This window comes from Castanea sativa, chromosome 5 (assembly GCF_040712315.1).
Source record: "Castanea sativa cultivar Marrone di Chiusa Pesio chromosome 5, ASM4071231v1".
In the NCBI taxonomy this organism is placed as follows: Eukaryota; Viridiplantae; Streptophyta; class Magnoliopsida; order Fagales; family Fagaceae; genus Castanea; species Castanea sativa.
This window is the reverse complement of record NC_134017.1, coordinates 71103619-71131013: the sequence shown is the minus strand read 5'-3', so window position 1 is coordinate 71131013 and position 27395 is coordinate 71103619. Positions and strand designations below refer to the sequence as shown.

Here is a 27395-nt window from a genome sequence, read left to right as displayed (position 1 = left end):
TTCTAAGGTCTCTCGAGTGAAGCGCTTCACGTACGAGCGCAAGGTCTCCTTCTCCTCTTGCTTAATAGTGAGCAGGTGATCCGCGGGTCTCTTGGGACGTTGCCCTCTGACGAAATGGCACAAAAAGTTGCTACTTAACTGTTCGAAGCTGTCAATAGATAAGGTGGGCAACCTCATGAACCATTCCCTACCAGCCCCCTTTAGCGTGGTAGGGAAGGAACGACACATTATCTCGTCAGGGGGCTGTTGAAGACCCAGTGTCGTCTTGAAGGTATTAAGGTGGTCTTGGGGGTCCTTGAGTCCGTTAAAGGGTTCTAGTTGAGGTAACCGAAACTTTGGTGGTATCGGCCGTTCTAAAACTGCCATGGTAAAGGGTGAATCTGTTGCCTTGACCATCTTATCTAGGCTCCGGTCCGTCTTCTCCTTGATGGCATTTTTCAACTCGTTCATCTCCTTTCTCATTTCCTGGAGGAGATCAGAATGCTGTTCCTCCGGAGTGATGGTCCTTCGTCGGTCAATTCTCCCGTGGCTATCTCCTTCGTCTTCTTGGACCGCTCTCTATCGGTTCTCTTCCTGCTGAAGCTTTTGCCTCATTTCTTCATTTTGTCTGGTGAGCTCTTCCACAGTGGCCACAAGAGTCTGAACTTGCTGAGCCAAAGCTGCTGGATCTTGGTTGGACTCCATCTGGATATTGAAGTTGGTAGGAACTGCGCTTTCGGATCGTAGTACGAGAACGTCGTGTTCCCACAGACGGCGCCAAACTGATGAAGCAGAATGTCGTCAGTTGAGGAAGGTTCGTCCAGATGAATACCAGCTGGTGGTAGTCCGTCCAGGTGATGACTGTATCACTCCTGCGAATAAGACAGAAGCTTCTTTACTCGGTCACCGGTGCGGTGCCTGTCACAACACCTCCGATGCCAAAGTTAGCACAAAAGAAAATAGAGTTTTTATAAAGGAATTGCTTTGTTTTTTATATAATTGTGTTTTTTTGTTCCCTCTTTATGTGGGTGGTGCCTCTCCTTTATATACCTTTTTTTGGGTGTCTAGTCGTTGTGGCATTAATTCCTGGCTTAATGGTGCTCCTGGCCGAGTAATGGTTCTTTAATATGTTTCCAACGGTCTACCCAGCTGGCGTCGTAACCGCTCGAGGTATTATTGCCGGCATTGAATCATTTTGGTTCCCTCGTCAGTGACGTGGCAATATTTTTCTCGTCATGGGGGTATAGGTCATCTGTAGCATTATACCCGTCTGTGAGCCATTCTCGTCGTTCCCATCATAACCAATATTTAAAACAATTTAACTTTGTATAATTTATATATTCCAATGTCAAGAGCTTGCGGTCTTAAAATTATTCATATGTGTTTAATTTGTTATTATACCTAATTAGTGTTGTCCTGACATAAAATAAAATAAATAGTTGTAAGATCATTTGCAGCTACAAATCAAACAATTAAAGTAAGATATTACACTACAAAGAGCATTGTGTTCAGACTTGAGGACATACAAGACTCTTGTATATATCCAAATTACTTATTATTTACCATCTGCTTCTTCTGCAACATTGTTGCTCTTCTTTCCTCTCCTTGTTAGGAAACAGCAGCCCACAATGAACAGAACCACGGCAACAGAAATTGGAGCAACTATGGCGACTACCGTTGCTGTTGACAGTTTGCTTTTTCCTGCACAAATACCATCATATGATTACTTTGATATTGCCGAAATCCATCATTCATTACCTAATGGGTTCGTGACATGCTAAGAGACTAAGTTTACTACTTCCTATCAACTTAAAATTTTGAGACATGTTGTAGTATATCACAGTATTGGAGGAACTGTCATGAGTTCGAACCGTTAAATAATTTCACCATTTTCCATCTGCTTAAACATTTGAGATAAGTCATAGTTTATTGCAAGTATATTTATTTCTTCCATTTTCCTCAAGTACAAGGGGGCACACACACTATATCTCCTTAAAGGTAAAATCAAGTTATGCACTACGGAACAGAGGATATATATATTTTTTTTAATTTTATTAAAACACACTAAAACTATTATTATAACAACATCACAATACAAATACATTTTGGATAAAAGCTTGTTGAATGCAACAAGGAATCTCTTCATCCAAATTACATCATTGACAAGGTTTTGAGCTTGTCTTGCTAGAATAGGGGCTAGCTTATTGTCAATCCTGCGCACATGAGAAAAATTAACAACACCAATTTCAGCACCTAACTCATGAATGCCTTCCACAATAGCAGCAACAGAAGTGGGTGATAGTGTAGATCGCTTGAGAGCATTGGAGATTGTCAAGGAATCACCTTCCAACACCCCATCTCGCAGCCCCAAATGTCTTGCTAGTAACAGACCAGCCTCATAGGCCTTAGCTTCCACTTCAAGTGCCCCCAATGGAGCTTTCATTTTTTTGCACAAAGCTGCCAATAATCTGCCTTCAACATCTCTTATTACAACAACAATGCCAACTTGCTTCTTTGATGGAAAAAGAGCTCCATCTACATTGATTTTGAATAAGCCCGCTAAAGGGGGTAATCAGGCCGAGTGCAAAGACTCTTGTTGTGCTTTAGGTAAGTGCAGAACCAGGTCTGATACAACATCAATACATGAATCCAACGTAGACCAGTACTCCTGAAGGTAATTTGCTGCCCAAAGAGCCAAGGCCGGACCTGTTTTGCCTTCACCTCCATAATGAATTTCATTCCTATTATTCCAAAGTGCCCAAGCAATTGTTACAAGTTGTGAACATTTTTCCTCCCCAGTTGCATTAGTCATCATGACAAACCACAACAGGTCCTGAAAAGAGTCAATATGAACATCCAAAGGCAATAGTTGTAATTTTGAAGCAACCCAAGTTTCATGTGCTTTCGGACAACTCCAAAAAATGTGACCAGTCGTCTCAGCCTTATCATGAAAGCAAACACACATGTCTTCAACAATGACATTACGCCTCCTTAACTTAACTTTGGTCAGTAAAGTGTCACGACAAGCACGCCAACAAAAGTGTCTCACCTTATGAGGAATGGGCAAAGACCAATTTTTCTTCCAAAACTTCCTCAATAAACTACCATCAGAAGTAGTTTCACAGGTTGTAGATTTGAACAAACTCACTGCTAATTTATAAGCACTCCTAACAGTGAAGTTTCCATTGGTAGTTTCAACCCAAACAATTCTATCGGCTAGTAGAGTAGCACTCAAAGGAATGCTCTTGATTAATTCGGCTTCATGAGGAATAAAAAGGCTGTCAATCACCTCGATTTTCCACTTGGCTGTTCCTGAGTCTATCAAATCAGCAACACTCATATCAACACTCAAAAACATCCTTGGAGAAAGTACTCTATGAGATGAAACCCCTGGCAGCCACTTATCTTGCCAAATCTTGATATTTGCTCAATTACCAACCCTCCATCTCATCCCTTCAATGACTAAGCTTTGGGCAGAGGTTAAACTTCTCCATGTATAAGAAGGGTGGTTTCCAATCGAAGCATGAACAAAATCACCCGTTGAGAAGTATTTAGCCTTAGGACCCTATAAACAAGAGAATCACCTCCCATTTGAAGATGCCACCCCTACTTCGCATGCAAAGCCTTATTAAACCATTTAAAATTCTTGAAACCCAATCCTCCATCACACTTAGGCTCACACATTTTTTGCCAACTAAGCCATGTAATTTTCCATTCCTTCTTTTTTTTGACCCCACCAAAAATTCTTAATCATTCTCATCATTTCATCACAAAGTGAATCTGGAAGTTTGAAAAAACTCATAGTGTAAGTCGGGATTGCTTGAGCCACAGCTTTTATTAAAACTTCTTTTCCTGCCTTGGACAACAATTTTTCTTTCCAACCTGCCAACACTTTCCCCAATTTCACCTTAATGGAATTGAAACTAAGTCTTTTAATTTTCCCCAACAAAGAAGGTAAGCCAAGATACTTCTCATATTGCTTAATTATTTGGGCACCAAACCGATTTTTTTATCTCCTCTTGGACTTCCCTTGAAGTGTTACTACTGAAAAACAAAGATGTTTTTGCATGGTTTAATTGTTGACCAGAGGCTTTCTCATACACAGCAAGCAATTGTTGTAGTTCATCACACTCCTTTAACGTTGCCTTGCAAAAAATCAAACTATCATCTGCAAAAAAAAAAAAAAAATGAGACAATCTCGGACCACCACTACAAATTTTCACACCCTCCATTTGACCACTATCCACTACTGATTGAATCAAAGCAGACAAGCCTTCTGCATTCAAGAGGAAGAGGTGAGATGACAAAGGGTCTCCTTGACGGATTCCCCTAGATGGAATAATATGCCCCCTTAGAGTCCCATTAATTTTAATTGAATAAGTAATCATAGAAACACATCTCATGATCAAATCCCTCATCCGGTCAGCAAAGCCCAATTTCTCCATAACTTTTTCAAGCCAATCCCACTCTACCCTATCATAAGCTTTACTCATGTCTAATTTAAGAGTCATTTCCCCAATCTTACCCCTTTTTTTTTTGGCCAATAACATGATGAAAGAATGTTACATTAGACTAAAGAATGCAACATGCCTTGTTCATTGCTTAAGAGATAAATAAATATAATAGTGTTCATGCGTTCATCTGGGGATTTGACATTTTTTCCTCCCCATACTTTTCATTTGCACATTTCACTTAACTAGCCAATTGAGAGAGAGAGAGAGAGAGAGAGAGAGAGAGAGAGAGAGAGAGAGAGAGAGAGAGAGAGAGAGAGAGAGAGAGAGAGAGAGAGAGGTAAATAATTGTGCAAATCACTAGGATTTAAGGATGACAATTTTGCCCCGCCTCGCTTGACCCGCGCGGATTTTTCCTACCCTCCAATGATGGTGGGACAGAGATGGGGAGAGATTTTAACCTCACATCAAGGGGCGGAGTGGGGTTGGGCTTATACTTTTCAAACCCATCCCGACCCAACCCAACCCGACCCACCCCGCCCCATCTCTGCCCCACGTTGATAAGAGTTAAATTGTAAATTTTTCTTATTCTAAAACCCTACTATATAAGCAAACATATTATGAGCTTATTTTATTCTACCAACGTGGTTCTCTGCCTCTTTTTTCTCTCTAGCAATGTTGGAAATAAGATAACAATTTTAATGTTTTCTTTTGTCTTTAGTAGAAACAAATTTATATTCCATTGAATCATTGATTATGTACTATGAGATTTTTGTTTTTATGGTGATATTTTCTTGTTAAACACTTAGATAATATTATTTAGTTTTTGCTAAAAATTATTTTAATTTGATGGGATAAATTTATTTGTAATTTTAAGTATATTTTTATTGATGAAACAGGTTTTATTAAAAAAAAAATTGTAATTGTTGTGAGCAAATCAACAAGAAGTAGAGTTTTAAGGTGTGGGGTGGGACTTCACGAGACCCTAAGGGACGGGGCAAGACAAAGCCATACGGGGCAGGGACGAAGACCCCATTCTCTGGTCTCGCCCCGCCCCATTGTCATCCCTATTAGGATTGGGTTGTTTAAGCACAAAAAGAGAGGGGAGAGGGAGAAAGGGTATTAAATCATTAATTGTGGGTGAAAGAGAGAGGGAACAAAGGGATTTGTTGATGAAAAATTGAGTTTATGTAATTTCAATTGAAAATTAAAATTAGATTGAGATCCATTTATAAATCCAGCATTTCAATAAGAACAAAAATTTTTTTAAAAAAAATATCTTCTAACTAGAAATTGTCAAATGCCCGAGTTCATTCATCTTTCTTTTTTTATTTTATTGTTATTATTTTTTTTTTAAAGATCATTAAAAGGTGAGATCTTGAGGTTAGTCATTTCCCACCTGTCAGATAAAGTGATAAACCCTTTCATGCATGGCCTGCACCCTGGGTGTAAAGGGTGGACGAACGAAGGTCACCCACTTGACTCCTCACGGGGTTTGAGTTCATTCATCATTATGCTATTGAGTATTAACTACCAAATATTGCAGTTCCAAAACATCATCTTGAATTCCCAAGCCACAAATATTTACATTCTGGCAGCTAGTGCGCTTACTTTATTACGCTAAAATTCATACCATCTATATAGTAATGTCACAATTTTTCTTTTTCACTAACTTTTTCACCACTTGTCACTGTGAAAATTGTTGCGAAAAACTTTGTATCCTGTACTTATTATACAATCTAATGTCCTAACTACGAACATTCTTCCCTCCTCCATTTGCACCTTGCTTTTGTAGACTATCGAGGATCGAGTTCGGTAACGGATACTTCCTTGACAGTAGATTGATCAGTCTCCACAGGCATGTTCGAGTCTGCATTACTGTGAAGGAAAAATGCTGGCTGCTGAGGTGATGGTAGGGTGACGGAGTGGCCATTAAGCATGAGAATTATTGATGCCACAGTGGGTCTGTCAGTTGGATCCTTTTGAACACATAGTAAACTAATTTGGATGCATCTAAGTACTTCCTCTACCGAATTTGAATCTCGCAAAGTCGAGTCCAGCAATTCGAGGGGCCGCCCATCCCTCCAATGTATCCAAGCCTTCACATTTTATGATTAAGTAGCGTTAGAATGTCTCGTTACATGACTTGTAGGACATGATATTGGCATTAAGAAAGGGAAGCAAATTACAATATTTGGTACTACATATATGAAAAATAAATTTCCCTATTTGATTCATACTCACATAACTCAAGAGGTCCTCTGCATCTTCTGATTCAAAGCTACTATTCTTCTTGCCACTAATAATCTCTAGGACTAAGACACCAAAACTATACACATCAGATTTCTCAGAGAATTCTCCATACATGGCATATTCTGGAGACATGTAACCACTACAAACCGGCAACACAAACATAACGGTGTTACTAAAAAGCAATAAGAAACTTTATGGCTTATGCTGTTTAGATCAAAGTATCCAGACAACATTTTATTTTATTTTTTTTTCATTGATTTATTCGTTGGCGATGCTTAAATGAATTCATTAATACTAGTGATGTAATAGAGAAGAAAAGACTTTGAACTTACTAAGTCCCCACAATCCTGCTTGCATTCTCTTGAGTTTGCTCAACTTCAAGAATCTTAGCCAGACCAAAATCTGAAATTTTTGGATTCATTTCTGCATCTAACAATATGCTACTTGCTTTCAAATCACGATGTATAATTTTAAGTTGAGAATCTTTGTGAAGATATTGAATTCCTCGAGCAATCCCTGCTATTATCTTGTATCGCTTTGACCAATCTAGTTGTCCTTGTTTTTTGGGTTCTACAAGTTCATCAAAAGAAAATTTTTAATCATAAAAGAATAATAACAAATTCAAATCAATTAAGAGTGACCTATTACGCAACTCTATTCACATAAGAACATTGAATGTATGTTTAGATGGACAAACCGTGTATATAATAGTCGAGACTTTTATTGGGCACATATTCAAAGATGAGTATCTTTTCTTCTCCTTGGAAGCAGAATCCCAATAACCCTGCTAAATTTTTGTGTTGAAGCTTGGCTACTAGCTCAACCTCATTCTTAAATTGTTCCACTTCTTGTCCACAACTTTTCCACAACCTCTTTACAGCTATTTCTTGTCCATTAGAAAGTGTACCCTGAAAATATATAAAATCTTAACTTGAAAAGAATTAAGTACCTATTCATAGTTTGTACGCTGTAAATTTGCTATATATACTTATTTTGATTTCTACAATTAAAAAATGAACAATTAGAAGAAAATCAAGAAATGACTTTTGATTTTGTACCTTGTAAACTTCACCAAATCCACCTTTACCAAGCTTGTTGTTATCCGAGAATTTGTTTGTGGCAGCTTCAATTGTTCGAAAATCAAATTGCAAGGTATCGATAGGTGTTATTTCACTTTTATCTATACATCCAAGAAAAAAATAAAACATAAGAGATTGCTTTATAGGGAGCAATGTGTGAAGATATGATGAAACGTAATTTTTTTTAATGAACAAATAAAATATCATGTAAGGATGATGGCTCATGACAACCCTACTTAAACATGACTATAATAACTCTTTTATTTTGAAAATTCAGTGAATGAGAGGTCTTAATAATATTGGAACCCTCACTCAAGAGGTGAGATTTTTTTATATTATCAATTTATTCTTTGTTGTTTTTCTAATAAATTACCAAAGATCCTAAAAGTTTGACAAACTAAATAAAGAAAAATACACTAACTATTTTAACACTCCCTCACACATGTATTAAAATTTAACTGGAAATGCTAATGTATACTGGTTGTTGCACACAACCATACACATGCTTTCATTTTGCACTGAAATTATGACTTAAAGTTACTATTTCAGTTCAAAAAGTGCAACAACCATTGCAAAACAAACTTTGCTAAAAAAATTAAAAGGGAAAAAAGAAAACCCTCACGTGCAGCTGAAGACACCACCTTAATAATGGATTTCATCACGTGGACTTTCGAATTTAAATGAGAGTGAGATAAGAACACTTGCATATATACCATGATAAACTAGGACATCATTGGATTTCTTAAGACTCTCTTCATTTGCAGCATCGAACTTCTTTCTTGCTCTCATCCTTAGGAAACAGTAGGACAGAATGAGTAGCACCAGAGAGGCAGCAATTGGAACAATAATGGCGATTATTGTTAACGTTGAGATTTTTCTTTTTCCTGCATAAAAAATATCATGTCTCATTGACATGCTATACAAATACTAAAATAGTCAAGAGGAAGTTAATCAATTCCTTCTTATTTTTAAATTATGAATTGATCTGAAAATTTTAAATACTAACAAAGTATTTTCCCCATCTTTATTGGGAAAGAATAAAAAAAATTCTCTTACAACTTTGTCATATCCATTTATACATGAAATTAGTCTTTATCTTTCTTAAGGGATATTCCAATAATTCAATAAAACAAGGAATTCTCCGATAGTTCTACCAGATCAAATACACTTGATGGCCAATCCAAAACCTACCATTCAACCTAGCCATAAGTAACAGAAAACGGGGACAATTGGCAAATTATTGTTATTAGCCAAATAAATTATGCACTTGGGGTTAGAATAGAACAAATTATACATTAATTAATCTTGATCTTTAAAAAAGAAGAGTAAAATAATAATAAATAAACTAAATTTGTTCAATTCCTCCATAAACAATTGCTTATTTTGTAGTCTGTTGTGTATATAATAATATCTATATCACTATGAATAGGGCTTCCACCCTAAAGTTTTCCTACATCACTCATAGCATCACTCATAGTTGTAACCCACTAGCTTGACTTTGTCCCTAGCTAACTTTCCCAATCCTAAAAAGAGATATCATTTACTCCAAAATCATACGGAACATAAAATATACATATGGTATATAAGCAATAACTAGATTAAAATACACAACAATGAATTTCATAATTGTTTTTTTTTTCCTGACAGTTTGTTATTTAACGAACAAATTATGATTAAAATAATATCATTTTATATAAACCCAACCAAACACTACTTTTGTTATATATAATTACAAACGGTCAATTTCACAATTATAAAAGAAAAGGTTGTAAAATTTATTAGGTAAGTAGACATTTCGGCTTAAAGAAAATGAATTACCACAATTTATGTGCCACAACTTTCTCTCTGATAACTTTCTCTATGATGGATTGTGAGTGATAAAAAAAATAATAAACCTATGCATATGAAAATTATAAACAATTACATATAGTTTATCATGTTAAAATTATGATAAAAATTGTGTTATAAAAGTTATGATTCTATAAGAATTCAAAAATTAAGAAGAGGAAGTTTATAGACATAATAGATAAAAATTAACAAAAAAATTTTACATTCGAAATTGATGCTAGTTTAGTGATGTGTTCAAAACTTCAAATAAGAACCAGAAAAAAACTTGTAAACTCGCCTATTTTGAAAAATATTGTGAAATTACTTAATTAAAAATGGAAGCTCTATGACTCATTAATTTACGAGAAAAGGAAAAGCAGTCAAAGTCCAGTATAAGGAACCTGGAATTGGAGGTGGAAGAGCTGGTGTAAGTGGGCTAGGTGTCGCATTTACTGTCTGGTAAAAAAGGTACAGTTCGTACCTAACATTACAACTAGGAAACATTACTCTTCCCCCTTGCTTTCCACCACAACATATTGGAAGACGATTTATCGCTGCTTGAAGACACCTATTGCAATCGGTGCTGGACAAGTCCGCTGTACACTGTACAAGGTTGTACAGCGTTTGAAACGCAGACATAGTCACTTCTTTGGTCCCAAACTTCTTAACACCGATTGGAAAATCCGAGGCCTGAGCTGCCAACTCAGTCATCGTGGAGTTCACTAGCCTATTAAGCTGGTCCTGGTTAGAAATATTCTGAGTGTTCAACAAGGCCACTCTAGGCTTTTCGTCCACAGTAGAGAAAATAGAGTCGTTTGAGTAACGTATCATGCACTCGTCGTACCAAATCACAGCAACCTTTTCTCTGGAACATTTGTTGGCAACATCTTTGGTTGCTGCAGCCACACATCCTCTGCAGATTTCTGGCGTGACGTCGCCACGGCAGAGGAAGAGGCCGTAGAGAGGGTTGGAGGTGTTTTGGCCAGTTGTGGTGTTGTAGAATTCGAGGTTGTTGTGTGTGGCGTTGGAAGAGAGTGAAGAGAGGAGAGAGATGAGACTTGATTTGTAGAGGCTATTGGCGCTGAAAGTGGTGTTTGCACAGAAGTGGTAGAGGTAGTTTGCACCGGGTGCGGCCGTCGTGGGGTTGAGAAAGCTTAGTATGGAAAAGAACATAAGGGTAATGGAGGAATTCAAGGTCAAGGAAGCCATTTTGATAAAGCAAGTCTCTACCTCTTTGGTTCTTTGTTACTCTTACCAAATTTTTTGTTTATATTGATGTGTTGATTGGTGAGTATTGATAAGATTTAGTTAGTTTCCGCTTGTTGAAGTTTAAAGTCAGTTTGTTTGGTTTATTGATAAGATATTTAAATATTTTAATACGGCCAAAATTAAGCTTTGTAATTGAAGCATCTTTTATTGTTCTTAACCCCCCCCCCCCCCCCCCCCCTCCCTTTATTGTGTGGGTGTGAAATTTTAACCTGAAAACTTAAATTTCATTCTTTATCTTCTACACTTTATAAATATTTATACTTAGCACTAAAGATGTGCAATGACCATAACTTTATTTAAACCTTACACATTAATTTTTATTTTTAAGAATAAGTTAAATAAATCACAAATTTTAGACAATGTAGAAAATGTTTTTTTGGAAATGTGTTTCTTCTATCCATACTCCATATCTGTTGTTGGTAAGATTGATTTTGATTTAAAAATTAAAATCAATAAAATATAAAATTAATATTACACATTAGAAATGTAAAAATTGTAAATATATATGTATAACACTATCAATAATAACAGTAGCAATAGTAATTTAGCACCCAAAAAAAAAAAAAAAACTGTAGCAATATTAGATAGAATAGCATACATGTTAATAGTATAAGAAGGTGACACCAAATACCATATAACTCAATGGCAGTATCTTCTTCTTTTTTCTTTTTTTTTCCCCCCTTTTTTTTAAGATAAAAATCTTGGTTCAACTTCAATTCCTTAATATCCATATTGTTGTAACTTTTAAATTATTAAAAATAAATAATAAACATAAAAAGATTGAGACAAAAATATAATTTTAAACCAAACGGAGTGGAGTAGGAAAAAAGAAAAATGGAATGATAAAAAAAATATACGCATCATCAATCCTGATGTACTAGCTAGTTGAAAAAGACAGTAGTGGTGCAGATTAGTTGAAACTTTTGTCTCAGGAGTCAGTATACTGGTATGCATGTTGAGTCAAGAAACTTTAATTAATTTTTATATGCATTCTAGAAAGAAAAGATTAAATGATAAAGTGAAAAATGTAAGATTCTGGTCAGAATTGTTGTGCTGCTTGAGCTGCAAAGTCGTCGATGGATGAAGACTAGAGTAGGACTATGACCTAAGCATGGAGTTTTTTGCCGATTTCCAATTTGCCGTGTTTCTCTCACCCAAACGGTGTAACAAGATTTCCAATATAGTGAAAGTTCGGTATTCGAGTTGTGGGTTCATTAGTCTTGAGTGTAACGTAAACGCCTAAATTGCATGTTCGCCCTATTAGTTCATAAGATTTTTAAGATGTGTTATGAGTACGTAAAATTGTCTCACTAAAAGTTGGTACAGCGCTTCCATACATTAACAAAAATAAAAATGCAATCTATAATTTGGTTCATGAAAAACAGAGTATGGTCTATAATTAATTGCGCTTTTGTTTGTGTTCCTTGCCCTATGCATGAGTCTTTTCCCCTTGTTATGATATTGCTCGGCATAAAATTCTATATAGTTATTTTTGGACTAAGATTTGGTGCAAGGATTGAAATTAAAAATTAATAAAAAATTAACTTTCTCCCTTAACCATTAGATTAGATGATTATTATTATTATTATTATTATTATTATTATTATTTTAACTTTTTAACTTTTCCAATCTAATAGCTAAGTGAAAAAGTTAAAAAAAAAATAACTGTTAATCTCAGCTCTTAAATGGTACAACACCATCCCAATTGGTTCTTTCAAGGGATGGCAATGGGATATGGTGGGGCCGAAGGATGGGGTTTTCGACCCTGCCCTGCATGGTTTTATCTTACTCCATTTCCACCCTCCCTGTGGTATAGGACTAAAATATCGCCACATTCCCACCCCACCAATGCAAACATCCACATATCAGCATTTTTGTATATATATTTTTTTTTTACTTAGTTTTAAGAAATTAAGCCCAATCTAAAGAAAAAAAAAATTATATAATTCTAATATTTGAGAGATTGCAACCATATTTCGAGTGAGGTTTACTATTGCAAAATATTTATGGAGGTTCCTTGAAGTGCTAGAGATTATGGTTTATGTGAACGAGGACTTCATGGAGCAAATCACTATAAATTGATAGTTTTGGCACTATTGCCGTAGGATTTCAAGCAGAGAATTTTCATAGATTGTATTGAGACTTTATGCTTAAGATTTTAGATATTACGAGTTTGAGATATGTATATAATTTTAATATATTTGGATTTAGATAGGTCCTTTCAACTAAAATATGTCTTTTTTTATTATATAATTACACAAAAATAGATCAAAGTGGACCAAAGTGGTTCTAATGGACCGAATTTGAATAAATTGAACAAAGTGGACCGAATGGATAGAATAGGACCGAATGAACCAAATACAAACAAGGTAGAATGAATAAGATCAAATGGACCAAATAGGACCAAAATGAACCGAATGGGACCTACTTGGACCAAAAATGTACAGATTGGACCGAATAGGACCAAAAATAGGACTGATGTGGACTGAATAGAACCAGAGTGGACTGAATAGAACCAAAGTGGACCGAATAGTCCGAATAGGACTGAAGTGGACCAAAGTGGACAGAATGTCCTAAATAGGACTAAATAAAACCAAAGTGGACTAAGTAGAACCAAAGTGGACCGAAGTGGACTGAATAAGAACCAATGTACCGAATTGGACCGAATAGAACTTTAGTGGATAGAATGGACTAAATAGGACTAAATGAACTGATTAGGACCACATGAACCGAATAGGACCAAACTAGAACGAGACTTTTGAAATTTTTTTTTTTCGGGCTCATATTTCTAATTTATAATGTCTTTTTATTTGTATTTTTTAACTCAAAACTATAGAGTTGAACCCAAATATAATAAAATTTATACTTTTCAACCCAAAAATTAAGGAAAAAAAATGAATTTTTGAGCTAAACCTAAAAAGGAAACCTACAAAAAGAATCAATTCGATGCCCAATTAGTCTAAAATGGATTAAAGGAGACCAAAATTGACTAAGTGGACTGAATGAGACTGAAATAGACCTCATTGGACCGAATAGAAATTGTTTAATTTCTAGGGAGAACAAATTATCTTCAAAACAATTTAGAGAAAAAATCACACATTATATTACTATGCAAAATAATTATTTATCCCCATGCATCGCGTGGGTCTATGACTAGTTTCTTCAATTGTCAAGTGTCTCGTAGTTTAATTGGTTGACAACTTTTGGTGTTTCCAACCAAGACATTAAGGGTTCAAATCCCTTTACCCCCAACTATTGATGTATTAAAAAATAAAATTCCCTTTACCTTTGTTAGTTGGATTGGCCAATAGAAATATTGATGATTTCAGATCTTAGCATAATAGTAAAATTAGAGAGAAAAAGAGAGCAAATTCAAATAGAGATTTACGTAGTTAGACAACGTGCCTGCACAGCTACATCCACATGAGTGAGTGCCAAAAAATTCACATAAAAGGTTTACAATAGTTTATGGTGCCTCCATATATGACCTGTACATTAGAAATTTCCAATATACCCTTGCAATTATTGGGCGATGAATTCCCCTAAATTAGAGACTGTTACTTCTCATTGAGAATATAAGATACTTGTTGGATTGTTTAGACCCCTGTATACTCAGATTGTTTAACCTGATTAATTAGCCAAGTTGTTACTTAGGTTTATTATTCAAATCTATGTTAAACACAAACAATCATATCACTAAGTGTGGAAAAGTAAAGAAGACAAGTGATATGATGACCTAGAAAAACCAATGAAACTGTCCAATTTTAAGGTAAAAAACCTGGGGAGGATTTAATCTAAATTATCCTAATCTAAAGCTACCTCTTGTAATACTTATTCATGTGAACACACGCAGCTCCAAATCCATGGACTTTTCTATTTGAATTTGATGAACACAAACACCCAAGTTTGTAACTATAAGATCCCACTCAAAGTTTTAAATCATCAACTATGTATGATCTTGTAGCAGGAACTTCAGATTTATTGGTTCTAATAATGTGTAGATGGAATTCTAGTGGTGACTTTGGAAGGAGAAGGCACAGTATCTTTTAGATCTCAAAAGAGCATCTACAAAGTCTCTTTAAAATGTGCCTTAGGGTTTCCTTTAAATACTAGGAGAATTATATCTGAAACCCTAATCACTTAATGGGTTTAATGAGTTGTTTGACTTTAATTAATTTCTATAGAAACACATCTCAATCAATTGAACCACAGTCTTGATCGGTAGAACCTGGTACGTTTTGAATTCCCTGAACCTACAGCTTCCTTGTTCTTGTGTTTTGACTTGCAGCACCTTGAGCATTGTTTAATATACCATATAGACTCTAAGATCTATATGTAGACAAGTTTGTGCTCATGGTTTGCCAATTGTTCTAAAATTTTTAAAACCTAGCTAACAATCTCCCCCTTTGGTAATCCATGACAAAACTTAAATACAAAATGAAAGGCTCAAATACAAGAATAACTTAATTACAATAAAGTTCCCAATTACTTCACAAATCCCAATCTAAGACTTCAAACCTAAAAGTTGCAAGAAAGGCAGAAGGTCTTAATTATAATGTACCTGTCTTTCCTGAAATGCTCAAAAGAGCACATTAATGCATGTGTGGAAATATAGATAGATAAACAATATATAACAAATATGCAAACTAAAGCAAACTAACTCTCCCCCTTAGTTAGATACGTCAAAAACTTTTATTTTCTCCCTTTTTCAAATACAATTTCATCTCCCCCTAAATAAAAACAATTAGAGAGCTTTTCCAAATTTCATCTATTTCTCACCCTATTTTTCATGTATTAACAAAGATAAGTCAAACAAAGAGTAAATAGTAAACATACACAATAAAGGATAAGAGAAAATAGAGAACTAAGGGAATACAAAAGAATTCAGCTCTATAGAATTTAGAGGAAACTCCCCCTATGACGAGCAACAACTCCCTTATGGACAACACAGGTTTTAAAAACAGCTTTCTCCACCTATAAAAATTGGAAAAACAAAACAAGTTTTGGGAAAAAAAAGTTTTGGGGAAAATTTAAGAGGTGGGGAAAAAAAACCAAAACTTAAAAAATAATTTGAGGATACACATAAATATAAATATTCTCTCTTTCAATATATGCAAACTTGACAATATATGACCCATAAACAGATGCATGCAAAAACTTCCTGGCATAATCAATTAAGATTATACAATATAGATTTCAATGATATAAAAATTAGCATGCAAAGTGTTTTCATGTGTCAAGGTTTTTTGAACTCAAATCAACCTCAAGAGTAGAGATAATATTTGCACATTTATTATCTACCATATCTCTTAAAAAATATTTTCTATAGTTCACACATCAAGAAAAATAGCATATACTGAAATGTACAGAACTCAAAAATCAGTTAATTAATATTTAGATCTAGTTGAGTAGTCTATTTAATAAAGTGTATGCGTGTTGTGTATGAAAAAAATGAGAGATATGACTGCAAAAATGCAAGATAAATAAATAAAAGAATGCAATGCTTATGAATCCAAACAAAAATGATGCATGAAAAGACTAATCGGTCAAGAATCTAAAGCTACCACTTGTAGAACTTACTAACACGACCACGTGTAGCTCCAACTCCATGAACTCTTCTATCTTGAATCTACTAAACACAAACACCCCCGTTTGTGATTTTAAGATCTCACTTAATGGTGTTAGATCATCGTCAGTAATTGATCTTTATGCAGCAACTTGTTTCCACCATTTCTAGAATGTAGATCTAGCTTTCAGTATATGCTTGTTGAGTTATAAAGTGCATAAACCTCTTAAATCTCATAGGAGTAAATCTGGGTGCCTTCGGTTTTCCTTATTTTTAGGGGGGAAGGGGAGAACACCTTGGCCGAGTGGATCGAGACGGAGAAAAGAATTGGAGTCGCCACCTAGTTTTATGGTCTAGGAACCATGTATATATCGTTATGTGGAAAAATTGTTCTTACTACCAGAGTATGAGTTCGGAGTTTAGGTGTGGCTTGGGAAGGTGTTCGGCACCTGAAACCGCCCAACTCGTAGGTTAGCTTCCACTCATTGTGTCTTACGTCTTAATCTCATTAAAGGAATATTCAATATTGCGTTCTATACTCGCACATACACTATCATTCATCTAACAATCAACATGAAATCAATCATCCCAAAACCTAACATACATCTTCCATGCTTTCATCCAATCAAGCAAAAACACAACATGTGATTGCATGGCAAAAACATACACAACAAAAACATAGGTTGATAGGCCAAGAATGTATTAACCTTTTTGGTAAATTAATCAATTAATTAGCCAAGTTAATTAATTAGATTCAATTACATGCAATATGCGTGGTAGCACAAAAAAATCACCAACTAAGTTATATTCAATGGAAAATAAATTTGACACAGGTGATTTGTTTACAAATGGGAAAAACCACCGAGGCAAAACCCCACGGGGTGAATTTAAGTTTACCACTCCCGAGAATTCTCTATTATCAAAGCAAGTGGTTACAAGTAAAAGGAATCATAGTACCTAATACAAATCTACAGTTGAACCCTTACCCAAATACCCAATTGGACTTGCAATGTAGTAACAATCTCTCCTTTGAATGCACAACTCCGAGTACATGACTAACCAATTAATACACAGATCTAAGTACGTGACTAACACACTAGCTAGAGGAAGATGTTGGCTACAAAATTCTTCAATTCATCCAACGATGAAGATCAAGAAGCTTCTTGGTTACAAAACCCTTGGTGCCCAGAGAAGCTTCTTCAAAGAATATGATGAACTAGGGAAAATTGTCTTCGGTCACCATATGCATGAATAATCATCTTGCATCGAGTGTGACTGCCCTTAAAATAATCCTTATATATGTCTAGGGTTGTGAGAGAAAAAAAAAAAACCCTACACAAAGACACTTGGATGTGTGTGAAGTTTGATTTGGAAATCCAAATTTCGTAGTTCTCGACAGATACAGCTTCTGTTGAGCTGCTGTCGAGCTCCAGCATTAAACCTCGATAGATATGATCTGTCGAGCTTTAATGAACAACACTTCTTCACTTGTGTCTAGGACAGATTTGCATAGTTTCAATACAAAACTTGAACTCTTGTTCCTTGAAGTACTAAACCTATCCTAAATCTACCCAATTACAAGTAAAGTGCATTTTTTCAAGGGATTAGCCAATTTACATAACATATGTCTCTAACAAGTTCTACATATATCCTAACAATCTCCTCCTTTGGCAATCCGTAACAAAACCACAACAAACAAATAAATTATGAGAGAAGTCTTAAATCACTAAACTCATAGCCACTTGTTGAATACAATAAAATCTAACGGTAACACAAACTCTTGAAAAACTTTGCAAGAAGAGAGCTCATGGCATGATAGATTTTCACAACTTGTCTTTCTAAAACACTTTAAACAAAACTCATTAACGCATTTTAGTATAAAACAGAAATAAAGATTGTGTACATAAAGAAACATGTGTATAAAGAGAGAAAAGAAACAGCACATTGAGAGATAGGTGAAAAACAACATGCATCATCATATATATAATTGAAAATAAATATAATGTATGTCATAAATAAATGGTCACAAGACCAGTGTACAAGAGGATAATGTAACTAAAGAAAAGAAAAGAAAAATACATAAAATCCTCACTAAATCCCTCAAAAAAGTAGACACTCCTCCTAACAAAAATGTCCTATGCTAACTCTCCCCCTAAATACAAAACTACTCTCATGATCCCAAAATTACTCTCCCTTTTTGTCACGAATGACAAAGGGCAAGTCACTGAAAAGGGCGTCATCTCTACATCATTGGAAGAGCTAGCATCCTCATCACCATCATCATCACTAACATCCTCATCTGATGAAGCCTCTAGAAAGGGAGATGAAGAGGCAGTGAAACTACCAAGGTGAGCCTGTTGTCATGCTATACGACCGACACAGGTGTTCACCTGACACACCTCATTAGAGAGAGTGTCAAGGCGAGCATCCATGCGCTAAAGCTACGCCATGATGGCCTCCAGGGTCACAACACCGGATGAGGAAGAAGGATCGGAGGTAAAAGGACCAACAGAAGCTGTAGGATCTAGAGTCACCACACGCGGCCGCTTCGGTCGAAGTTGAGCCTCACTCCGGCAAATAGTACCAACGTCAATGGCACCCATGAGAGGATAGAGAGGAGGGGTATCAGGAATCTGGATGGAGAGGTGGTGAAGGATACGCGTAATAGCAGAGAGAAAAATAAGTTTATCATATGTAGCCGTATCCTGATAAATATCGATGATCGATGTGATGAAGTGAGAAAGGAAGCCTATAGAGAGGTCCTCTAAGGGGGATAACAAAAATCAAGCAATAGGCTCTATGATGGACTTATAGTGAGACAGTGGAGTAAGAACAAACGTCATCATCATATTAAAGAATCTTAGACCTTTTGCAAAGCCCGACCATGGAGTGTTTAGCTTACCACCCCATAAAGAAGGAGTCTCTCAAAAGTTGGGAAGTTTATTGAAGTTATGTGTGGGATTTAGAAAAATAAATGTAGTGGGAGTTAAAGGTTGGATGGTGTACTATATAAACTCACTTATCCGTTAAGTTCTAAGCAAAAGTTGAAGAGAAATACAAAGTTTTAAAGAGTTTTAACTCTTTCCTCACCACTCTCTCCCTTTATTTAATTTGTGAGTGTGAGTCTCTTCTATATACTAAGTAGTGTGTGAGTGTTTGCGAGAGTAAGTGAGAAAAGGCCCATCAGCATTTTATTTTATTTCCAACAGTAATGAGTGGCGTAAGTTGGTGCTCCTTCACTTCTGCTGAGGAGGTTAAGCAAGCTTAAGAAGAGCAACAGGGATATAGGAATTTTGAAGTCGGCCATTTTTGCCTGCAATTTGCTAGTATCTGTAGCTCCACTTTACCAATATTTACATGTACTTATTGTAGACTTTGTAGTCTTCGTTTATGCATTAGACAAAGATATTATAAATGAGATGGAGAAAAAAAGGGGTAGCAATTGCCAAACGAAACGAAAAAGATGAGGTAGGAGGGTCCCCCTTAACGCACGACCGCTTTGACTATTCCATTCTGTCGGCACGTGATTAGGAAAAATCAGTAGAGAGAGGAAAATAATGAATGAAGGTTCTAGTATTTCTTTTTCTTCCAAAACTAATCGTAGTACAATTTTGACTCTGTTCAAGGTCATTAGATGAAAATATTGATGGTTATGTTGAAAAATTATTTTGTTGCTCCATTGAAAAATTTGTCCATATAATGTGTTGAAAATAATATTCATTTCTCTCCAACCGTGAACCATCACATTATTTTTGTTGTGTATAAGTATAATGACTCGGAAGGTCAAGTGTACTGTATGCCTAACTAAAACTGATCTAGACTCTCCATATATACCTTTCTTAAGGATTTTTTTAACCTACCACTCATATAATAAAGATGTACCGGCTAAAAGCTTCATCCATGGACATAAGCCACCAGAGTGCTGAACTATGTAATCACATGTATTCTCACTTTCTGGCTTTTATTTTCCTATATCAATTTTTATTATTTAAATTTCTTGATTATATATAATCTAACATGGTTTCAAAGTCACTTCTCTATGACCTTCAATTTCAATGAGAATCCTTCGTCTCAATTAGACAAATACAGAAAACTCAATGCAAGACAACCCATCAACAAAAACACCATCAACAAAAACCCCAATCAATGCAAGGCAACCTAGTCAAGCTTCCCAATCAACATTTTTCTGTTTTTATGGTCTTGATTTTCACTCAAAGCTCCTAGAGCCACCGCTACGACCATAATAAAGATTGGAAGTACTTTCGTAAGTTGTGCCCTTCCTAATCTTAAATTCACGAATAAGCCCCTAGAGTCTTCAAACTCTTGCCACACACCTCACTTGGATCTTCCTCGGCCTCCGATAACCAAAACAACAATACCATCGACCTAAAACAAGGACACACGTGCTCTCAAGCTTGTCTTAGGTCTCCTGCCATGCATCGATAATTCAAGACACACCATTAGGGTCACTTACACGCCACATGTGCTTGTTAAGGCTCCTCCAACGCACACATATAAACCATATCATCACACACTTCTAGTAAAGATGTAGCCACTAAAAACATCTTCTATGGATGTAGCCGTCAAACAGATGGACTTAATCCCTTGTGTACTTTTTGATAGGCCAAGAATGTATTAACCCCTTATGATAAATTAACCAATTAATTAGCCAAGTTAATTAATTAATTCAATTAACATGCAAAACGAGTGGTAACACAAATAAATCACCAACTAAGTTAAATGCAACGGAAAATAAAGTTAACATGGTGATTTTTTTACAAATGGAGAAAACCACTGAGGAAAAACCCTCTTGGGTGAATTTAAGGTTACCACTCCCGAGAATCCACTATTATCACAATAAGCGACTACAAGTAAAAAAATCCCAGTATCTTATACCAGCTTACAATTGAACCCTTACCCCAATATACAACTGGACTTGTTCTGTAGTGACAATCTCTCATTTTCAATGCACGGATCGTAGTACGTAACTAACAATCGATGCACGGATCCTAGTACATGGCATACTTCTTCACACAAATCTAAGTACGTGACTAACCCACCAACTTGAGAAGAATGTTGGCTACAAAGTTCTTCAATTTATCAACACGATGAAGATCACGAAGCTCCTTGGTTACAAAACCATACGATATACAAACACAATAGCTTCTTCAAGAGAATGATGAACTAGAGCAAATTCTGTCATCGGTCACAATTTGCATAAACAAAACCTTTGCCTCACACTTGCGCAACATTTGACGGCCCTTAAAATAATGCCTATATATGTTTAGGGTTATGAGAAAAGAAAACCTAAACACATACACATGGATGTGCGTGAAATCTGATCTGAAAAACTGATTTTCGTAAATCTCGATAGATAGGTTATCTATCGAGTAGCTGTCGAGCATCGGGTTGAAGATCCCTTTTAAACCTCGATAGATGTTGTCTGTCGAACTAGCTGTCGAGCTTTAAAATACAACACTTCTTCACTTGTTTCTTGGACAGATTTGCATGGTTTCAATACTTGGACTTGAACTCTTGTTCGTTGAAATATTAAATACATCTTAGATCTACCCAATTACAAATAAAGTGCGTTTTGTCATAGGATTAGCCAATTCTAAATGATACATGTTCCAAACATAATTCACATATGTCCTAATACTTTTCTTTTTCTAGCTTCCACTACTCTACACATAATTAACCTGTACTAATACTATTACATGAATTCATGGCGGAGGTCTGCCATGGGTTGAGGAAGGTTTTAGACAACAATAGATTGTGCGATCTCTCTTGGTATTGCATGCTTCCATAAGTTGGGTAGGTCAGTAGGTGGCTTGTGCTTGTATGCGTTATGGTCACAATGTGCAGTGGTGTGCCGTGGAATGCTTGCATGGGCTGTGTTATGGGCATGCTTATGTGCAGTAGGTGTTCTATGTGTGTGCAAAGTAATGCTTGTTCACTTGAGTTGCGTGACATACTAGGTTCAGTAGGTTGATATAGGAAAGACGTTCGGCTATAGCATCAGTTGACAATGTAGGCTAGAAATAGTAGCACTTAATGGTAAAGTAATGAAGTTTAATTGTTTCCTGTATCTGTGATTCCTGTACATGCATTGATTATGTTGTATATGCTAGATTCACTCAAACTAATTAGTTATTGACTTATTTCCCTTGTCGGTGGGTTTTTTGTTATTTTTTAATTTTGACTAATCCCCTGCGTTAGCAAGGGTACAATTAACAGTGTGCGCAAATTACTTATTCTTGATTGTCCTATTTTAATAAAGTGGAAAACAGAGGTAGTCTATTGAACCATTGAACTATTTTAATAGTGTTTTGAAGTTTATTTATTTATTTTATTCAGATACAATGAATTTTGTTAATTTGAACTTTTACTTTAATTTATTACTATAGATAGGTGAGAACCCAAAAAAAGAATCTTAAATCATGGAGGCCCACCGCCAACCCCATTTATTCATGTTCAGAGCTTAAATATAATATACACAAAAGATAGATACCGCTTTTAATATAATCTTCAAGCTGAACGACTGGGAACTCTTTTAACATATTTGAGTTTTGCTTTCAAAAGCAAAAGTAATATGCAATTGCAATTATAGTTTTCTCACTTGATAAAACAGAGACTAATAAAGCAAGAGCTATAATTATCGAGGGTGTAGTTCAGTAATGGACGATTGATTAACAGACCATGAAATTGACTTCCATGTAGATTGATTAGACTCCAGGCCCTTTCTTGGCATGAATGTGTCTGTTTTAAGAAAAAATGCTGGCTGTTGAGGTGATTGCAATGTAACAGAGCAGGTATTAAGTGTGAGAACTATTGTCTCCATGGTGGGCCTTTCGGCTGGATCTTCCTGAACACATAATAAACCTATATGGATGCATCTCATGACTACATATCTCGCAAAGGAATCTCCCAAAATTGGATCCAGCAAATCCAAGGGCTTACCATCCCTCCAGTGTATCCATGCCTGCACCAATTTATCAAGTAGTGTTTAGAATGTCACAAATTTCTCTTCTGTGCACTTGGAGTAGATGATATAGAAATTAAACCAGGAAGAAATACAATATCTATTCCACACTTACATAGCCTAAGAGGTCCTCAGTACCTTTTGATCCATAGAAATTACTGTTCTTCTTACCACTGATAATCTCTAGAACTAAGACACCAAAGCTATACACATCCGACTTCACAGAAAATTTTCCATGCACTACATACTCTGGAGACATATAACCACTACAAGTCATCACCAAGATTATAACAGTGTTAATTAGGAGGCTCTAACCATATTCCCATAATTCTAATTATTTAAGTTGAGTTCATAAGCCATAGCCCACTCTTGACTGGTTTCAAAAATGATGTCGTATAACTAGCATTTCTAATCTCATTTATAAAAGCATATATTTGCACTATGCGTTTGATTTCAGTGAAAAATAATATGGGATGAGCTTGAATTCATTCATCAATTTTGGGAAAGCAAAGAAGAAAATCTTCAAAACTTACTATGTCCCCACAATTCTACATATATTTCCTTTAGTTTGATCAGCTCCAAATATCCTTGCTGTGCCAAAATCTGAAATTTTTGGATTCATATCTGCATCCAATAATATATTGCTAGCTTTGAGATCACGATGTATAATTCGAAGTCGAGAATCTTGGTGAAGATATTGAATTCCTCGAGCAATTCCGTCAATTATCTTGTAACGTCTTGACCAATCAAGTAGTCCTTTTTTTATAGGGTCTACAAGTTCAACAACTACTTCATGTTAGCAGCAAAAGATTATAAGATAAATCTTGATTAGAAATGACTATTTAGTTATCATACTGACATATCACTAGAAAAATGTTCAAGTAGGCATACCGTACAGAATATAGTCAAGGCTCTTGTTGGGTACAAATTCATAAACGAGTATCTTTTCTTCTCCTTCCAAGCAAAAGCCTAATAGCCTTGCTAAATTTCTGTGTTGAAGTTGGGCTACCACTACAACCTCATTCTTAAATTGTTCTGCACCCTGTCCAGAGCTTTTTGATAGCCTCTTCACAGCTATCTCTTGTCTATTAGGAAGTGTTCCCTAAAAATATATATTAACCAATATTTAAAACAATTTTACTTTGTATAATTTATATATTCCAACGTCAAGAGCTTTCGTTCTTAAAATTATTCATATTTCTATGTTTTTAATTTGTTATTATACCTAACTAGTGTTGTCCTGAAATAAAATAAAATAAATTGGCTATTCTAATTTTATACCTTGTAAACCTGACCAAATCCACCTTCACCAAGCTTGTTATCCTCTGAGAATTTGTTTGTGGCACTTTCAATTGTAACAAAATCAAATTGCAAGGACTCTACAGTTGTAATATCATTTGCAGCTACAAATCAAACAATTAAAGTAAGATATTACACTACAAAGAGCATTGTGTTCAGACTTGAGGACATACAAGACTCTTGTATATATCCGATTTACTTATTCTTTACCACCTGTTTCTTCTACAACATTGTTGTTCTTCTTTCCCCTCCTTAGGAAACAGCAGCCCACAATGAATAGAACTACGGCGACAAAAATTGGAGCAACTATGGTGACTATCGTTGCTGTTGACAGTTTGATTTTTCCTGCACAAATACCATCATATGTTAATTGGTCCAAATACCAATAACCACAAATAATCACACAAACACATAAATGTAATGTAGCTTGAAGGGGAAAAAAAAAAATATATATATATATATATATATATATAAACTAGCTCATTGACTTAACACTTCTCAGCATCTAAAAACGTCAATTTTTAATTCACACCAAAATCCAACCGATAGAGAATGCATATTATTATAGACTATAGTACTAATCTCATAAAGCTCTTAAACAAGCATGCCGTGAATATAAATTAATCACTTAATATATAGTTAAGAATGAAAAAGCTACCACTTTACCTTCTCGTCCACTTACAGAAGGTGGAGGTGGTGGAGATTGAAGCACAGGTGTAGGCGATGGCGCCTCTGATGTATTGTAAAAACTGTACAATTCGTACCTAACATTACAACTAGGAAGCAGTACTCTTGCTCCTTGTTTTCCACCACAGCATATTGGAAGACGGCTTATTGCTGTTTGAAGACACAGGTTGCAATCAGTGCTGGACAGGTCCGGTGTGCACTGTACAAGGTTGTACAGTGTTTGAAAAGCAGAGATATTCACTTCGTCGGTCCTAAACTTCTTAACACCGATTGGGAAATCCGAGGCCTTAGAGCATCCACATCAGTGGATGGATAAATGGGTATAAATGTGTAAAATGAGAAAAAATCATTAATTTTACACATTTTAAACAAAAAAGCCCCTACATCAATCCCTCTAAACTTATTTAAACTCATCTATATCATCCACAATGCTACAGTACCGTGTAAATTTACACGGGTACTGTAGCAAGTGTATATGTTTTTTTTATTGTTTTTTCTCTCTCCTCCCAACTGACTCTCTGTCTCTCTGTCTCTCTCTATCTCAGACACAGCACCTCTCTCATTCTCTCATCTCATCCATTTTTTTCCTCTAGCCGCCGATCGTCCTCGCCGCCGATAAGAGCAAGGTCGAGCAAGCCGAGTCGCCGGACGGCCATCGCGAGGAGGGGGCGGTGCTGCGAGGCGTCGATCTTGCTCCGATTCGTTGGTTTTTTTTTTTTTTTTTTCTGGTGTGGGTGAGGCTCGACAGATCGGTGGGTTTGGCTCGACGGATCGGTGGGTTTGTTGAAGGGTGGCTGATCGGTGGGCGACGAATGGGTTTGGGTGTGGGTTTGGCTCGACGGATTGGTGGGTTTGGTGGGTTTTTTGATTGGGTTTTTTTTTTTCTGGTTTTCTTTGGATTCCGGTGTGATTGGAGGCCGGAGGCGTCGACGGTGGCTGTGCCGGGTTGTGTTGGATTTTTTTGATTGGGTTTTTTTTTTGTTAACTGGTTTTCTTTGGATTCCGGTGGCTGTGCCGGTGGCTGTGAGAGAGATGAAGGTGGGAAGGAAATAAATATTTTATTTGAGCAAACGTGTATAATAGACAACTGATGTGAGGGGTTTGTAAAAGAGGGTGTGTAAAATAAAAAAAGTAGGTTTTTTAGTGTAAAATAGAAGAAAATTTTGCATAAGCTGATGCAAATGCTCTTACTTGCCAAGCTGGTCATCGAGGTGTTCACAAGCTTATTCAACTGGTCCTGGTTGGTAATATTTTGCGTGTTCAACAAGGCCACTCTAGGCCTTACGATCACAGTAGAGAAAATAGACTCATTTGAGTAACGTATCATGCATTCATCGTACCAAATCACAGCAATCTTTTCTCTGGAGCACTTTGTGGTGAGATCTTTGGTTGCTTCGGCCACGCATCCTCGGCAGACTTCAGAAGTTACATCACCACGGCAGAGGTAGAGGCCGTAGACAGGGTTGGAGGTGTTTTGGTTTGTGGTGGTGTTGTAGAATTCTAAGTTGCGTGTGGCGTTGGAGGAGAGTGAAGAGAGGAGGGAGTTTATACCAGTTTGGTAGAGGCTATTGGCACTGAAAGTGGAGTTTGCACAAATGTGGTATAGGTAGTTTGCGCCAGTTGCGGGAGTCGTCAGGTTGAGGAAGCTAAGTATGGAAAGGAAAACGATGGAAAGAGAGAAGGGATTGAAGGAAGTGATCATTTTGATGAATCAATCAATCTCTTGCTCTCTGCACCTATGCAAGATATTCTGTAGTATTTTATTTAGGAACATTGAAGAGTGAAAACGCACGAGTGGTGGCGATGCAAACGTTTTGGTGAGAGTAGGTACTCAATTTCAAGATTTTAATATGCTCATATGCTATTCTAATTTTTGAGTAAAATTTAATAATTGGAATTCATTATAATTTGAGATTATTATATTTTTTTAATTATAAAATACTCAGGGTGTAATGAAAAAAATATTTCATCCACAAACGCATAACACTCATCACATACGTAGA

The 27395-nt window shown here is 36.0% G+C and overlaps 2 protein-coding genes across 3 annotated transcripts; both read right to left on the bottom strand.

Moving 5' to 3' along the window:
- Nucleotides 1-5970: 5970 nt before the first annotated feature.
- LOC142634377 (cysteine-rich receptor-like protein kinase 15) lies at nucleotides 5971-10861 on the bottom strand. The gene is made up of 7 exons (XM_075808671.1): nucleotides 9991-10861; nucleotides 8476-8646; nucleotides 7742-7863; nucleotides 7381-7591; nucleotides 7016-7253; nucleotides 6675-6822; nucleotides 5971-6529 (listed from the first exon to the last, which is right to left on the bottom strand). The coding sequence occupies exons 1-7, from the start codon at nucleotides 10796-10798 to the stop codon at nucleotides 6227-6229; spliced, it is 2001 nt and encodes a 666-aa protein (XP_075664786.1). The 5' UTR covers nucleotides 10799-10861; the 3' UTR covers nucleotides 5971-6226.
- An 11996-nt stretch (nucleotides 10862-22857) lies between these two features.
- LOC142634378 (cysteine-rich receptor-like protein kinase 25) lies at nucleotides 22858-27162 on the bottom strand. Of its 2 annotated transcripts, none has more exons than XM_075808674.1 (8): nucleotides 26576-27162; nucleotides 25372-25678; nucleotides 24919-25050; nucleotides 24688-24809; nucleotides 24298-24508; nucleotides 23940-24177; nucleotides 23522-23672; nucleotides 22858-23406 (listed from the first exon to the last, which is right to left on the bottom strand). In XM_075808674.1, exons 1-8 carry the CDS (start codon nucleotides 27092-27094, stop codon nucleotides 23080-23082), a joined length of 2007 nt encoding a protein of 668 aa, XP_075664789.1. In that variant the 5' UTR covers nucleotides 27095-27162; the 3' UTR covers nucleotides 22858-23079. The 2 variants fall into 2 exon arrangements, with proteins under 2 accessions (XP_075664789.1, XP_075664788.1); XM_075808673.1 differs by having other exon boundaries at nucleotides 24916-25050; nucleotides 25372-25685; nucleotides 26586-27162.
- Between the last annotated feature and the right edge of the window lie 233 nt (nucleotides 27163-27395).

Coding starts and splice junctions, on each gene's coding strand:
- LOC142634377 (XM_075808671.1), bottom strand. CDS start 10,798: ATGGCTTCCTTGACCTTGAATTCCTCCATTACCCTTATGTTCTTTTCC. Junction 7,864..8,475: donor TGATGTCCTAGTTTATCATG/GTATATATGCAA, acceptor TTGGATGTATAG/ATAAAAGTGAAATAACACCT. Junction 6,823..7,015: donor AGCAGGATTGTGGGGACTTA/GTAAGTTCAAAG, acceptor GCCGGTTTGTAG/TGGTTACATGTCTCCAGAAT.
- LOC142634378 (XM_075808674.1), bottom strand. CDS start 27,094: ATGATCACTTCCTTCAATCCCTTCTCTCTTTCCATCGTTTTCCTTTCC. Junction 24,178..24,297: donor CCTTGACTATATTCTGTACG/GTATGCCTACTT, acceptor TTGAACTTGTAG/ACCCTATAAAAAAAGGACTA. Junction 23,673..23,939: donor TGTAGAATTGTGGGGACATA/GTAAGTTTTGAA, acceptor GATGACTTGTAG/TGGTTATATGTCTCCAGAGT.